At 52.3% G+C, this 16,293-nt stretch overlaps 1 protein-coding gene across 1 annotated transcript; it reads right to left on the bottom strand.

Annotated features, from left to right (window-relative positions):
- Positions 1-3,219: 3,219 nt before the first annotated feature.
- Positions 3,220-15,906, bottom strand: Pvalb (parvalbumin). Its single transcript, XM_038343911.1, has 4 exons — positions 15,791-15,906; positions 14,242-14,374; positions 12,933-13,042; positions 3,220-3,438 (listed from the first exon to the last, which is right to left on the bottom strand). Exons 1-4 carry the CDS (start codon positions 15,849-15,851, stop codon positions 3,410-3,412), a joined length of 333 nt encoding a protein of 110 aa, XP_038199839.1. The 5' UTR covers positions 15,852-15,906; the 3' UTR covers positions 3,220-3,409.
- Positions 15,907-16,293: the final 387 nt, after the last annotated feature.

Raw genomic sequence — 16,293 nt, 5'->3', positions numbered from 1 at the left:
CAGGAATGGAAGTCAACCTCTCCACCCTCAACAGTGCAGCTGCAGCTGCATCTCCAAGCCCACAGTGCTGGGGAGCCCCGGCTACCTTGGCCAGCCCTTCTTGTCCACCTCCGCTCTTTTCCTGACCACCCTCACTTCTCTGTCCCCACCAACTGCTCCCTGTCCTGGGCCACTGTATGCCAGGTGCCTGAGTCACCCCGTACTATCCATGTGTAGTGTGATACTGCAAAAGCCACTTGGCTTGGTGACTTCTCCCAGGCCTCCTACCTGCTCCCAGCTCAGTCTCAGTCTTGATGGAAGTGGGTGGAGGGGACCAGGAGGCTCCCCTGAGTTTAGGAAAGGAATTAGTCCTGTCCAAGTGGGTGGTGTGTGTGTGTGTGTGTGTGTGTGGTGTGTGTGTGTGGTGTGTTGTGTTGGCAGATGCAGAGACGTTGCAATGGTGGTGATAGACGTGTCCTAGCCTGGGTGATGGGGGGAACCTCAGAGCCCAGTTACAGTCTCTACAAAGGACAGTGCCAAGTGCAAGGCTCCCTCTCCAGTCCCCTTTCCTTACTGAGTTAGTAGATCTCTGAGGATAAGGCCCCATGGGAGGAGAGGACAAGAGGCTTGAGGCCAGGCTCCCCTAGTCGGCTCTCTACCTTCAAAAACTGCTGTTGCGTGTGATCGGGATAGTTACTTAGGCAAGCCTTGGCCTCTCTGGTTGACTCAGTCACAGAGGTCAGTGAGCCCTCGGGGCACCTCCATACCCCAGTTGGGTGACCTCTCAGCATCTGAACAGCTTAGTCTTGGGCTCTACATGGGGAACCCACAGGCATTGCATGCCCTCTGCCGGAAAGGGGGGGACACACTCTCCTACCCCCACTTCACTGAGGGAGGAGGTCTATATTCTGACTCTGGCTGGAGCGGCAAGTCAGGGTGGGTTGTTTTGAGCCAGGATGGTGGTTGGGAGTGGGTACTCAGCAGGAGCAAAGGGGTCCAATGAGAGGGCTATCTAGACTAACTGAAGTGTCAGGTGAAGCCCCTGCTGAGGGAGGGAGGTACAGGGGAGGCTGGGCACACCAGAGGCCAGAAGCTGCGGTTTCTTCAACAGTCGAGAGCAATCCCCTCGGTATCCAGATGAACAGTGTGACCCAACCCTGTGATTTGGAAAATGCCTTCTCCTCCAAGTGTTGCAGCTGTAGAGGAAGGAGAGGAAAGGCAGGGGACAAAGCCAGGCCACCTGCAGTGGTCCAGGGACTGCCAGAGTCCACCCAGTGTCTCTCAGAGCCTGGGAGCAGCCAGCCCAACCTCCACAGGGCAAAGTTTGCCAGCAATAAAAATGTCAACCAAAGTTAGCAACAATGCCTAGGGGCACAGCTTTGGGCAACAACATCCTTGTGGGGATTCCATGCATTCCTTGTGGTCTAGCACGGGTTGGTGACTCCTTGTCTTCATCCTTACTTCTACCTCAGTGTTCAAGGTAGAGAACTTGAGAACGTCATGGACACCTGGATTCTGCCCTGGACGTATGCTGTCACAGCTATCCCCATGCGTGCCTGCGTGATCGCACTCCCTGGTCCACCACCCTGCTGTCTGCACTGCCATGCGCTGGGTGTCACTGGGTCTCCTTCCGGTTCTTGTTCTGTTTGCTTTGTCTAGATGCTGCTCTGCAGCCTGCTCAGTCCCATCGCACAATGCTTAGGGAAGACACGGACACTTAAAGGAACCTCTCTCAGGGCCACTGCCATTGTGAGGGCTGCTTGTGTTCCTGCATCTGCTGTTCAGCTTCTTCTACTTGTAGCTTCAGATCCTAAAGGGGTCCTTACCTCCTCTCTAACAAGAATGATCTGAGTAAGCTGAATCTATTTTCTGAACCCTTCTGGCCTTTGGACAATATTTGTAGAGGGGCACAGGATTTGGGGGTGCCTTGGAGCATGGGGTCCTGGTTCTATTGCTAGTGTGCTGTGTGACCTTAGAAAAACACTGAACGTCCCTGGATCTTAAGTCTTCTTGACTATCCAGGGGTGCTGGGGCAGTGTACACCTTGCAGGGCTGCCGCGGATGGCCTCCTGCCAAAGTCTCTGCAAGTGCATGCTCCGGAAACATTGGTTAGACTAGCCGAGCAGTTGAGTCTGGGTCTTGAGGGTGGGTGGCAGGAAGGGGGAGCCCATTTCTGCTAGCCTTGCTGTGTGCATGAGTCTCTGGGGAGGTCTGCCAGTTCTGGAGGAGGGCTTGACCCCATCACTATTTTAGCAGGAAGGGGGCAGTTCTTAGAGATAAGTACAAAGGGCTCGCTTTTTTGTGGGGATTTGTGACGGCTCATCTTGTCAACTTGGTGGAATCTAGATTCATCTAGGACAGCAGTACTCAACCTGTGGGTCACAACCCCGTTGGGGCTGAGCGACCCTTTTGCAGGGGTCACTAAGACCACCGGAAAAAAAACAGATATTTACATTATGATCCATGACAGTAGGCCAAAACTATAGTTATGAAGTAGCAACCAAGATTAATTTCATGGTTGGGCGTCACCATAACCATGAGGAGCTATATTCAGGGTCGCAGAATTAGGAAGGTTGAGAACCACTGCTCTAGGAAATAAATCTATGACTGTATTCATTAGGAAGTTTGTAGATTAGCCTGAAGAAGGAAGATCCACCTTAACTGTGGGCAAAACATCACCTAATGGTGAATAAGAAGGAGAAGCCATCTGGGTGCCAGCATTTATCTCTTCTGCTTCCTGACTTGTGCATATGACGAGATCAATGTGGCCTGCGACCACATCTTCCTGTCTTTTTGACTTCCCCGTAATGGAAGGTACCTCAGAGCGCACCAAGCACTAACTCTTCTTTCATTAACTGCCCTTACCAGTTTGCACCACAGCAGCGTCCAAAGCTATTCATAGAGCATCATTTGAGTCCTTCGATCTGGCTCTTCCTGAAGGTGACTATTCAGTACATACAGTAATTACATGTGGGCTCAAATGCTTCACTTCCCCCCTTTAAAATGCAGTTTCTGTCTTTAAGATGAAAGTTCCGTCACCCTCTGCCCCCCGCCCCCTGCCGTGGGACAGGTGCAAGGATTGAAGGAGGTGGCCCGTGTGAACACTCAGTATCAAACAGGGAGGAAATATCAGGACACACCCATTCTGTCTCCCACGCCTTTTCTAGACTACCCCCACCACCTTTGAAAAACTTGCCAAACCAACACCCTACCAGGCCTGGGTCCTCCCTACAGGTGATGTCTGATTGGTACAGCCTTTATTGTTTCTCCAGCATTTTCCAGAAGAATGGTGTTCATTCAAGGGCCATAGAGGATGGGGGGAGTAAAAAATAACATAAACAAACTGAACAGAAACTCAGGAGGGCCGCAAGAAGGGCTGAGATGGGGCGTTGGGGGTGGAGGGATGGGAGACCCGGGCAGTCAGTGCCACTTAGCTTTCAGCCACCAGGGAGGAGAACTCTGCAAAGAAAGACAACATTGTACCGCCTGTGTATGGTGTCTGCCTCACATAGCTGTTGACAACCTTTGTGTCCAGTCTCTTCCTTGGCTCCGACTGCCATCTTATTGTTTTCTTATTGTTTATCATGGTGCCTAATCTGCGGGGGAGGAACATGGAGGCTCTGAGCCCGGAGGGTTTCTTTGCTCGTCCCTGTTGTTCGACACAAGAAGTCAGAGTAGTCGTGGAAATTTGCCATTCCTTGTCTCTGCAAGCCCCCTGGGATTCCAGTCTGCCTATTCCTATCGCCCCTAGAAAAGGCAGCCTTGTGATATGAGAACAGAGAGGAAAGGTCCTAGGGTACTTCTGCCCCTTCTGCATCCGTGGAGGGAGGCAAGGCCAATTCCCTAGGAGGAATAAGCAATGGATGAAGAACCAGTGTGAAGCAGCTTCAAAAGGCCAGCAAAGGATCCCTGGGAGCCCCCTGAAGTCCTCTCTGTGTGCCCAGTCTGTGTACAGGACATCTGTGTATGTCACTCCTCACCTGACACCCTGTCCTGAGGTTACAGAAGTGTAACCCCAGGGAAGCTGGCAGAAGGGCAAAGGGACTCTTTCTGTTACTGTCACCATCTGCAAATATAAACAATGTTTTAAAATTGATGGCAACACCAGGGGTTCCATGCAGTTGCCCTGGTCCCTGCCTAGTGAGGGGACCAAGCCTGGGCTTCTCACTTTTCTGAGGTTTGACTGCGAAATAGACACCACACCCCCTTGTCCCTAAGGCAATGTCCCTGGATGTGGCAGTCTGCATTGGGACTCAAGGCAAGAGACGTTGAGGGTCTGTGCGGGTGAAGCTCCTGAAACCTCCAAAGGCTCTTGGGTTGAGTGATGGGAACTCAAGTAAATAAAACATTGAACACTCAAAGAATTTCCCCCAGGCCAGGAGTCAATCTCCTGTCTTCTCAGCCAAGAACCCTGTGAGCCTGAGGGATCCGGGGGGAGGGGTGGTGCTCTGTGAGCTGCTTTATCTTCTTATTAGAACTCTTATTAACCGTCCGTGGTATCCACGCTGAGGATCTGTGAGGATCTGTGAGGCATTCATCATATGTCTACATGGGAAGAAATCCAGGGAGTATTGCCTCACGGAATTCTTAGGACTACCACGATAGATACATTCTTGCCTGCATTTTACTAATGGGGAAACTGAGGCCCTAGAGTTTAGCTTTGACATGGTCACAGCAGCAGATGGGATCCCTGCCACAGTCAGTCTGATTCCTCCTTTACTGGGGAGGTTTGTGACCTCCTGTAACCTAGGTGGAGAGTGACACATGTCCTGGCTCAAATATCATCACAGCTGGCTGTCACATTAGCCCATTTTTATTAACTTCAGGATCTTAGCACACTAGGAAATGATCTTATTTATCTTCTTGTTTATTTTTGTCTATCTCCCCCACTCTCTCCCTGGTTCACCCCTTTCCCTGTGACAAGTCTGGCCTAGTATCCTGCAGGTGAGAATAATTGAACATTGAATGAGCAGATGAGGGGTGAAGGGTGATACTGCTCACAAGTCCTCCTTAGGGTTCAGCAAGCCCTGGGAGGTACACAGGTGATTCCCATTTTACAGATGGGAAAATAGCGGCCGAAGTCGTCACAGTCAGATAGAAAGTAATTTGTCCTCTAGCCTCATAAAATTCCTGTGTGAGCCAGGCTAGTGGCCCAGATCCTGTAAGGACACAAAATCCCCCAGTATTGCTCCATGGGGCAAACCAGAGGAAAGCTGGCTTTTATAATCACGCTAGGGTTTATGGACTCCTGACTTCGCCTCTCACCTCCTGCTCATGAGCTGAGACCAGATGTGATCTACACTGGATTGGGTGAAGTCTAGGCAAGACGGGGGTACAGTAGACCAGGGGTGTTGATGGGGCTCATCAGAGTCAGAATCATGCTTTGGGGAGCCTGGCAGCATGTTTTGGACCTGTGAGGTTTCCAGAAGCCCAATAATCAGACCCCCAGGATCTTCTGTGAATTAGCTAGGATGTCCTTGAGGCCACTGAGCCTGGCTTTTTGCAGGGAGCACAGGATTCTAATTTTATCTCCCCCAGAACCCTGACCAGGGAACTGTAGATAAATAAAGCAGGGTCACTGTACCTCTTCAGGACTTCCGTGCCTTCCTCGGGCAGCGTTCTTAGGAACTGCCAATTAACTAACAGCTTCCCTGGCAAAGGTCACCTCTAAAATGTCTCCTCTTGCCCCAAAGAAAGACAGATGACAAACGCACAGACTTTGGGATGTCTAGGTCAACAGATTTGGCGGTAGGGTCTCAGATGCAACCTGGGTGTGAGGAAGCGGGGCAGGGACGTGTGCTCTGCCATTCTCTGGGTTTCCTGGACCAGATGTCTCACCCCTCCAACCCCAGCTGAGAAATGTCCTTTTCAGGGACATTTTCAGAACATTCAGGAAAACATTCTAACTTGGCATTGGAGCAAGGGGGGAGTGGGGGAGACCAATAGTTCCTGTCCTTGTCAGTTTGACTAGACACTCCTGCCTCAGTTTCCACCTCTCCAAAGTGCAGCGTATGAGACTAGCGGCTTCTTGGAGTTGTCGAGCCCGGCTGATACCACAGCCGCCCCCCCCCCCCCCCCCCGCAGGTCTGCTGCAGAGAAAGCTCTCAGCTCTTGGCAGCTGCTGCCATCAAACTGCTTCTATACCTCCAGCCCCTCCGACCAAACCTCAAACGCCTAATTGCTACCTGGCACAGCGAAGGGGGTTGACAGCTTCATCTGTCACTGTCATTCCATTGCTAGTGTGGTCTTCATCATCTGTCTCCACCAAGGCATCTGCCCGCGACCTTGTAGCCACCCTGGACCAGGGCCTGTGCCTTGCTCCACTGTTACTGGCTAGGCTGCCTCTCTGAACCTCAGTGTTCTGCTTTGCGAAGTGGAGTAGCGCCAGCTCACAACTTTCCTGAAGAGCAACCGAGGAAGTGCATGAGGATGCGCTATGAGCACATCGGAGGAGGTTGCTGACAGCTAGCGCCACCTACCTTGGATCTCCGCAGCAAACCCCCACAGAGGAGCTGTGGAGCAGTAACTGCCGGAGTAACCTCCTACAGCAATCCCCCAACCAAGGTCAAGCACCGTGGAAGCAGAGCATCCACGACGTCCAAACAGCCAATAGCTAACCCAGTGCGAACTCCTGACATGATCCAAGTTGGACCCCCACCTCGACCTCCTCCTCTGTAAAATGGGGACACCCCTAAGGTCACGAGAAAGACTGCATGAGATGCAGGTGAGAGGCACCTGGCACATAGGGGAACAACTAAATCAGTAGCTGATGAGGTACAGGGGTCAGCGTTCCTTAAGGAAACTCTAGAAGGTTTTTTTTTTCTCTTGTGAGATATGCAGGAACAGCACTCCTCTGTGGCCTGAAGTCCATCCCAGCCCCTCTGAGGACAATTTCTGATGTCTTCCTTGTCCAATCAGAAAGAGAGGGAGACACAAGGGAATGTGGCCAGAGGGAGGCAGCAGGCAGAGGGCCGGCCCGTTCTGCTCTTTCCCTTAGGAAACTGAAATTAGCTTAATTAGGGCCGCCCTAGTCCTGGGTGCTGTGGGGATTGGACAAATTTAGAAGCTCTTGACAGGTGAGCCCAGCAAAGGCTGACAGCCCCGAGTGAAATTGAGACTCATGGAGTCAGCGTCTGGAAGGCCTGCCTTCCCTCTCTTCTGATGACCATAGCAAGGGCCGGCTTCTGGTTCATCACCTCACCTCGCCTCGAAATAGCTCCAGGGCTCGGTTTCTTATAGATAGGTGCCGCAAACAGGATCACTTTCTCCTGCTGCAGAACCAGGAGGCGGGGTCACTCGGGGTCAAGTCAGGCAGCCATAAGGAGACAGCATCAACAGTCCTGGGGACTCGCTCTTTGCCAAACACTGCCAACTATCTTATCCCGTTTCGTCCTCACTGGCTCTGATCCTCATGTTATTTATGGGGAAACTGAGGCTGGGTTCCAGTGGTGAGGATGCTGATTGAAACCTGGCTGGGGCCCAGCTGTGAGGATGCTAGCTGAAGCCTGGCTGGGGCCTGGCTGTGTCCCTGCTCAAAGACTGTTTGGAAGAGCCCTGCTCTGACTCCAGCTGCAGCCTCAGCAGCGGAAGGAGAGGGATAAGCGGAGAGAGGACATCTTGTTCCACCCTGACCGCTGCTCCATTTTTTAAGAGGCCGGTTACATAAGTAGCACTGCATCCTTTCCTTGCTCCATCTTATCTAGCGCAGCATAAGGCCAGAGCTAGCGGAAGTCCACCCGGGAATAGAGGAGCAGATTGCTAAGCATGGAAACATTTATAACTCCGAAGGCCCAGCTCAGATTCGGGGAGGAAGCTGTGGAGAGGAGACCCAGGTCACATCCCACCAAGGGCATGCACGCCCTGTGACTCTGGCCCTCAATGTTCACTGTGCCTCAGCTTCCACATCTCTCAGTGAGGATGTGACCCTTGTCTCCTAGACCTCCTGGGTCTGCTGTGAGGTTGCAGTGGGATTATGATCAGGTGCTGTTCACCTGAGGCCTGTGGGCTGGCCCTCATAGGCACCTGCTATGAAGTCCTACACGGACAGACAGGCGGGAACCACAGTGAGGCAGGGTCTCGTGCCCTCCCTGCCCTCCGGTCTCATACCCAGCCCAATTTCTATGTGGATTAGAATTTTATTTCTTCTAAGGGGAGGAGGAGAGTGGCATCAAAGCAAAACAAGAAGGGCTAAGGGCTGTGTACGGTTGTCCAGAAGGTGGGACAGCCAGGATGTTCTCAGAGTTGGTGTCTATGCACAGGAAGGTTCTGGTTCTTGCTGCCCATGACACCTGGCCATCATCACCTCCCTCCACTCCCAAGTAGGCTGCTAAAGATTTTGCCAGAAGGAAGTAGAAAGGCTCCTTTTCTACAATGACAACAGCTACATTTTCAACCGAAAGAACAAAATACAGAACACAGGTGCTTGAGGTGCAACCGGCACAAAGCGCAGGTAAGCAGAGCCATCACTGGGTCTGGGTCACAAGGGGGAAGGATGCCCGACTGAGCACACACACATACAGGCTTAGATCATTCTAAATCTTGGCGGGCAAGAGAAGTATGCCGCAGCCGAGCTGCGTCCTGGGGCTCGGGTTCCTTGTCTGTGTAGAGAACAAAGCGATGCTGTGCTGTGAAGCTGAGTGAGGGCTGAGTGAGCTGGATTGCAGAGGCCTGGCTGGAGGGCCCTGGCACACAGGAAGTGGGGTGGCTGCTGACCTCAGTCTGTCTTCCCTGTGTTCCTTGTGCATTAAGTGTGGAAAGCCAGGCTAAGGGCACTCGCTGTAGAGAGGAAGGCAGCACATGGTCTTGGCAGCACCTTCAAGCTCAGCCCTCATGAGGGACCCTGCACTAAGTCACCTCTTATTCTTCAGGCCTTCACTTGTGAAAGAGGGGAGTCACCGCCCTTTCCTCCTGGAATTACTGAAAAGCCCTAGTTCTTTGTGATTCCCAGGACCATCGACATTACTACGCAGCTTGTTAGAACTGTGGGTACTTGGGTCTCACTCAGACAACAAACATCTCTGAGAGGGGGCTGGAGGGAGCACCTCAGATCCACGCCTGGGAGGTGGAGGAGCTCCTACCGCAGGTACGGCTGTGTCTGGCCTTCACAGTGGGACCCTTCCCCCTTCTTTACCGCCTCTCTCTCTTTTTCTGCTTCCCTTCTTCCCTGCCGGGTCCCAGCCTTTTAGGGTGGCTGTTGGCCATCGATCACGTCTATAAATGTCTTTAAACTTCCTGGAAGTAGTTGCCCCAGATACTAGAGTCTGAAGGAGCGATGCTATAACTGTGTCTTCCTTCTCCTTTTCTGCAACTGGGCACTTAAAGAACCACATAAACATCCTCTTCCTCAGAGAGGTGAGAAGAGCTTGGGACAGAGGTCATAACTGGCTCTGCACTCCTGCAGTACATGTGGCTTCAAGCCCCAAGCCTGTATGCATATAGAGTCGCTCTACATGCTGCGGTTTGGCTTGCTCCCTCCTGCAACCTTGCAGGACACAGTCATCTGCTCCCTCATTCCCTCACTGACTGATTTGTTCCTTCATTCCTCTCACTCATCCCTTTCTTCCTTCTCTTATTCATTCACGAAACAAGTTTCTCTTGTTCTCCCACTGTGCACCAGGCCCCATCCTTGGTGCTGGGGGTGAGAACAGAAGAAGGCAAAGTCCCTGAATTAGGGACACCCAAGCGTGGTGGAGAGAAGCAAGCCACGAAGTCAGCATCTAATACCATCTTATGCTGGGTGTTTGCTAAACTTCAACAGCATTCCAGGCATGGAGCAAGCAGCACAACCCATGCTGCAAGCAAACAGAGGTCAACACGCATCTCAACCATTGCTCTCTTCTTGGGCACAAAGGGTTAAACAAACCCTTGCCTTCGAGCCTCACTAGCCCTGCCTCTGAAATGGGCATACAACAGTACCCCCCTCACAGATAGATAAGAAAATGGCAGAGGACAGTGCTGGAGGGAGTGCCTGGCACATAGGAAGGGCTATGCCAAGTTAAAAGCAACTGCCATGGAAGTTCAGGGGCACAGCTGAACCTAAGTCCCGATTCATTTTCTTATGCAGCGGAAGGACCCCCAGGGGCAGGATGGCATTCTAGCCTTTGTCCTAAGGCCAGGGGGACACTGTGATGTGCCTGGGTCCTACAGAAGTTGAAGCAACCTCAGGCTGGTAGGTGGGGCTCAGGACTCTCTGGCTACAGGACATTCTGGGCCTCAGAGAAAGTTTTACCTCCCATGCCCTTCTTGTTTGGCACTGTTAATCCCACTTCTCGAGTTGGCTTATACAGGGGGAGGGGCACCTGTATCTTCCCTGGGGAAGCACAGGGTAGGGCACTCAATGCCACCTTAGTCCCATCTTCTGTCCCTGCTGTAGAGTTCCTCCAGGACCCTGGAGTGCTGTTCAGGCTGCACAGCTTGGTCCAGGCCTTCCCTGTACTGTTAGACTGGCATTTAAGCCTGAATCCTGAGCATAGTGTGACTTTGGCCTCCCTAAGCTGCCTTTTCTGCATGAATTTCCTTTGTCACCCTGGGAGAAAATGAGCTAACACCACAGAGCCCAGCTCCAGCCAGAGATGTGCTACACACCTAGAGAGCAGTTCTTGTTCACTCCTGGCAAACTAGCCTCTGGCTAATTTCTAAACCTGCCCTAACCATTCCAGCCTCGGTGCCATTGCTGATGCCAGCACCATGCCTGGACCTGCTCCTGCTTGCTGAGTTCCGACCTGAAGCCGTCCAGCTTCTTGGCCTCCAAGCCTCAGCTCCCAGCACCTCCACTCTGCCTGGCACAGACCAGTGTCCCTAACCCAGAATCTGGAAATCTGAAACCCTTTCAGGGTCATGGCCACACTATCTGAATACTCCAAAATCCAAACATGCCTAAAACCAATACACCTCTGGTCCCAAGCTTTTCAATGAAGACAAACTCAGCTTGCATGACCATTTGATCAGGCCATACTCAGACAGAATATAACTAACACAGACAGTTCATGGCTGCCATTCATTGGGTACTTATTAAATGCTGGGCATTGCCTTAAATATCCATGTTTTCATGAGTGTTTTATCCATGAAGCTATGGTTAGGATTACAGGTTTGATTCAGCTCAAGGGCTCCTCACCAGGACATGGTGTTATACTGTTGTCCTAATTATCTTTATTTTCCCCAATGCAAGGCATCACATTGCTCCTTGGGAGCTGCCTCTGGGCCTTCTGGAAGAGTTTAGTTGGCCCTTTAAGACCAAGTACGGCAGTCAGCAGGGGTGGGAGGAGGGAACCAGGTCAAGGGCTGCCCTGGTTTTCTTCCTCATCTAGGTTGGCTGGGAGCAATCATCTTGAAGACCCTGCCTCTGGCTTAAAATGCATCTCAAAAATGGAGGGCAGATTGGGTTGCAGCAGAAGCCAGGGCTTGGGGTGGAGCTGATGGGAAGGGTTGGGAAAGCAGCTCTTGCCAGAATCGCTAAACAGCTGACAAGCCACTAGGCATCTCTTCCCCACTCTCTGCTCAGCCCCTCGTCCCTGCCACCCAAAGAACAGCAGGGTCCTACGGCCAGGGCGCCCCCTGCACTCTAACTCAGCAGAGTTTCTTCATTTTTGCTTTCACTAACCATTCCTTAATAATTTCCCATGTACTTACAGAATTTATAATTCTCACAAAGCAATTTGTGTCCACACCACTTAGAGGTCCCAGGATAAGCTTGTGCACCTCATGTGCCAGGCAAGAGAACCCAGGTGTTGGAAGGGGTTGCGCCCAAGGTCACAGGAGGTGAAGAGCAGAAGGGAAGTGGAGTGTAGGAGTCTGGGCTTTCCCCTCGAACAGATGCTGGGGACTTAAAGTGCAGACGCAATCTGGCCCCCATTTTCCTTTTCTTTAACTAACAGGCCTGCAAAAGGCTCTTGCTCTGTGCCCCATGCCTGGTCCTGTTCTAAGCACTTTACACATGAGTACACCACATCCCCATGGATTCCCCATGAAAGAACCATCACTCTGCCAGAGATGAACACCCCACGTCCTGCAACAGTCATGTGACCCTCCTAGAAAGGCTGGGATCTGAACCCCAGAGGCACCTAAATACAGTTTTCTTTTATGTCACCAAAAAGGCTACCATACAGGCTAATGGCGGCAGAGCATGTTGCTAAGACAGTCAGACTGGATCTGAGATCCCTGTCACACCCTACATTCAAGCTTTCTGAACCAGGCTGAGACTGTGGTCATCTGCAGAGTGTCATAAGAGAACTGACAGTTCTGGGATGTGCACCATAGATGCCAGGCAGGTTGACCGAATAAGAATGTGGGGTAGTGGGCCACCAGGCCTGTGCCTGGACTCTAAGCAAAGTTTCTGAAGCTTTTGAAGCTTCTAGAGCATCCTAACTCCCAGATGGGGCCTAGTTGGCTGTTCTTTCCTGGCTCCCCTACAAGGATGGGATGGTGTGTTTGAATGAAGCCAAAAACCTATCTGAGGTTACAGGACACCAGGATGAGATGCTCAGGAGGGCAGTAGATAAGGAATTTCCATCCTTGGAATTGGATACTACAAGAGCCTGAGGGTCCTTGGGGAATCAGTGGGGCTGTCTCCTCTGGTTACAGACATGAACCTTGGGTTCAGAGGGACACTGACCAAGGTCACACAGCCAGTGTAGGCAAATCCTGCATCAAAACCTAGGCAAAAAAAGCAGGGAATATCTCCAATTCTCCTTCCCACATTCCCTCACACAGCAGGAAAGGGGAAAAAGCCATTTCTCATGGGTTGCTCAAATTTCAATATATACATATACTTATATAGGGAGGGGGAGTGGGAGAAAGAGAGCAAGCCGGGTTTCTCTGCTTGGCAGTGTAGTGGAGCTCTCTGACCTATGGATTTTCTTTTTTTCTCATCTCCCCTTCCTTTCAACAGACCAAAACTTCAGCAGTCACACAGCCCAGCGTCCAGGGTTTCCAGAGTCATGGTCCCAGCTACCCACCTTCAACCCCAATCTTGCCGTCCCCATCCTTGTCCCCAGCGGCCAGCAGCGTCTTTGTTTCTTTAGCAGACAGGTCTCTGGCATCTGAGGAGAAGCCCTTCAGAATGAACCTGGAGGAGAAAAAGGGGGAAACAGGAGGGACTCAGGCCAAGGTCACCTTGCAGAACCTTGCAGGGAGGTGGGCTGGCGTCTGTGCAGGGCAGAGGAAGCTGGGATAGGCAGAGGGTGGTGGTGGATGCATATGCAGCAAGGCTGGCCACGTGACCTGGTCTGACCCTTGGTGGGTCAGTGCAGGGTGGATGACTGGTCTCTGTGCAGGGTTGACACCAGTTTAGGGGACGCTTGCCTTTGCTTATTCAATAAATATATAAAAGCTAGAGTCACCATAGTGATTGTAATAAGCCGCTTGCATAAATGAGGAAGAGAACAAGTCCTCACAGACAGACCTCATGTGTGATGGACTGATGAACATCCCGAGAGAGGAGGCAGAGGGGAGCATATGCCTCCTACCCAGGTGAGGAAGGAGTTAGGAGGCTCTTTAGAGATGGTGGTACCTGGAGGGTAGGGAGCACTTAGCATGCACCTGTGCGTGCATATGCATGTACTTGTCAGGTGGGAGAAGGTTCTAGAAGAAGGTGCCCTTGGGGTAAAGTTTGAAGGAGAGATAGGATAGGTCGAAGAAGTTCCTACTTAAAATGCATCTCTCAACACCTTCCTCCTCCTGTTTCTAACAAAATTCAAGGCAGTCTTGGCAGGAAAGTAACAGAAGGCACAGCTGGGTCATCAGATACGGACCAGGTGGCTGAGGCGGGCTGGAGCAGAGGGCTCTATGCTAATGTGGCTTTGCCTTCTCTGCACCTTGCTCCAAGGACCTTGGAGTTCCAGAGCTGGCTTTGCCTCCCTGGCTTGCCCAGAAGTTGCTTAGCTGCAGTTCTGGTTCAGAGATGTGGGGTCTGCAGACCAGATCAGGGAAGGTGCCTTTCAGACATGTGGAAATCAATGACACTCTAAGGAGAATGCCTCCTGCCTTGCCTGTGGCAGGAGGCAGCCAGAATAAGTGCCTCTTCATTGGTATTAAATTATTAAGTGACTCCATTCCATTAGCGATATTAAGTGGCTATAATTTAACCTAGTTAGCTGCTCTCTGAGCTGATGGTTTGACCCTCCCGGAAGCAGGAGGTATCTTTCCCTGGTGCCTGGGACATTGTCCTAGAGGGACAAAGAAAAGCCTGCTCCTATGAGGCACACAGAGAAGGGCGGCGACTTGGGGAGTTAACACCAGGTTCCCTCCCCCCAGGCCTCAGTTTACCCCAGCTCATCCTCTTCGATGAAGCCACTCTTGTCTTTGTCCAGGATGTGGAACACCTTCTTCACATCATCCGGGCTCTTTTTCTTCAGACCCACCATCTGGAAGAACCTTTTGTGGTCGAAGGAGTCTGCAGCTGTTGGGGGGAGGAAGAGGTTAAAGAAGGTTGGGGGAGGGTATCGGGAAAATCAGGGAAGGGGGTGTTCTAGCATTTGTTAAAGGACACCTGCATAGTTGTGGGCACCAGGGGGGCAGAGGGAGCCCAGCTAGGAAAGGATGCTACACCCAAGGTCATACCTTCTTGGCTTCCCCACACATATATTGAGAAGCCACACAGAGACTGTCGGCTTCCAGAGAGTCGTATTTCTACGAAGCCCGTTTTGGGTGGTGGCTCTGTAAGTTGCACCTGGGCATGCAATGGATGCTAGGGTGGGCAGAAGAACAGCTTTCTCTCTTGGCCATATACTGGTGTCAGGAAAATCAACACATTTCTGTCAAGGTCATATCGTGGGAGGGGGAGGGGAGGACCCAGAAGTCTTGCCCAGACTCAGAGACCCAACTCAGTGTCTGGAGCTTGGATGAAGGACTCCCAAAGGCTCAGTTAAGTTTCATTCTCAAGGTGATAAGGTGGCTCAAGGCACAGTGAATGGGTTATCACAGTGCTCTGGGAGGGGAAGGGGGATTCCTGGAGCTTCCTGTGTGTGCCTGGAGGAAAAGGCTATTTTAAAAAAGCAGATGGATGTCCCCTCTCAGCCCAGGGACTCTTAAGAATCATGGTCTCCCCTCAGCCCAGAGCAGGAGGGAGGGAAAATGGCTTTGTCCATCTCTGACACATGAAGGTGGGGCACTGAGATCTAAGGCCACCCCAGTTCTCATCCTTCTTGTGCTGGACTGGGTGACCTTCTACATCTTTCATCCTACCCCAGCCTCAGTTTACCTACATGAGTGAGAGGAACAGCGTCTAAGCTAAAGTCTTTTCAGAGTAAAGAGGTCACACAGCTGAGTGGTCCCCTCTCCTGGACTACCTAAAGGATTGGAAGCTGGAGGCACTAAGGGGCGCTGCGCCTAGCTGGGCAGGACTGGGTGCCTGCTACAGAAAGGTCACTGTGCCCTCGGGTCTGTCCTGGGAGGGGATCTCCACCAAAGGGCTGTCTTCCAGGAAAAAATCTTGTTGGGAATAGGGGTGGAGGAAAGGGGTCTCTTGGAGAAAAAAAAATCTTGGTTTGCAGCCCCTCTACACTTCTCAGAGGAGAAGTCTGGGTCCTTGCCCAGAATCCCAGAGCTTCCTTCCCTCCCTAGTCTTGGTGCTTGGTCCTGGACCCCGGAGTCCTCCCAGAGAGGCCATCTTCCTGAGCCCACAACTTTGTGTGGCTCAGGCAGGGCGCACAGCCAGTGCAGCTCTTGGAGGGTAGAGGACCAGGGAGCCAACCCCAACGATGGGGACCGATGTGTGGGCGGGAGAGACTGGGGAGGCTTCGCAGAGGGATGCGGGAGCCCTAGGCGCGGGAAGAGGGCAAGGGGACAGGGACAGGTAGGGGAGTACACTGCTCACCAGCAAAGGCTCCTATCGCCTTCTTGATGTCCTCAGCGCTGAGCAAGTCTGTCATCGACATCCTGCAACTGTTTGAGCGGGCAGAGCAAGTGCGAAAAGATTAAAAAGTGTTCTTCTCATCCTTTCTGCTCATATGACCAGCGCTGCAGTGTCGCGCGCCAGTCGCACGCCCGCCTGGCCTGGCTCCGCGCCAGGGGGCGCCCGGCTCTGCGCGCAGCTCAGAAGCTCAGTCCTGCCGCGCCGCTAAACCGAGCGGGTTGCACGCCCTGGGGTCCTCGGCGTCCCAGGGGCTTGGATCAGTACCCCACCACCAGGGGCCACCTCTTAATCTCAGGGGCCACCAGCAGGGACTGGACAATTATCCTGCCATCTAGGGGATAGGGGAGGAGAGAGGTTCCAATGTGGGCATCTCAGATAATGTCCACCCGCTGGGGAAAAATGATGCTGTCCAGCCTTCACCCCAGGGGCCCTCCTGGCCTGGTACTCATTCTCTCCCCACGCCT

Source organism: Arvicola amphibius, chromosome 9, assembly GCF_903992535.2.
Source record: "Arvicola amphibius chromosome 9, mArvAmp1.2, whole genome shotgun sequence".
NCBI lineage: Eukaryota > Metazoa > Chordata > Mammalia > Rodentia > Cricetidae > Arvicola > Arvicola amphibius.
Note: the sequence above shows the minus strand (reverse complement) of the source record. Positions and strands in the feature narration are given on the sequence as shown.

What these genes read in the sequence shown, in the direction of transcription:
- Pvalb (XM_038343911.1), bottom strand. Translation starts at nt 15,851, where the DNA reads ATGTCGATGACAGACTTGCTCAGCGCTGAGGACATCAAGAAGGCGATA. An exon ending in ATCGAAGAGGATGAGCTGGG is followed by an intron (nt 13,043 to 14,241) that starts GTAAACTGAGGC and finishes TTTCTCCTCCAG; the next exon opens with GTTCATTCTGAAGGGCTTCT. An exon ending in CGGCAAGATTGGGGTTGAAG is followed by an intron (nt 3,439 to 12,932) that starts GTGGGTAGCTGG and finishes CTTTCTTTGCAG; the next exon opens with AGTTCTCCTCCCTGGTGGCT.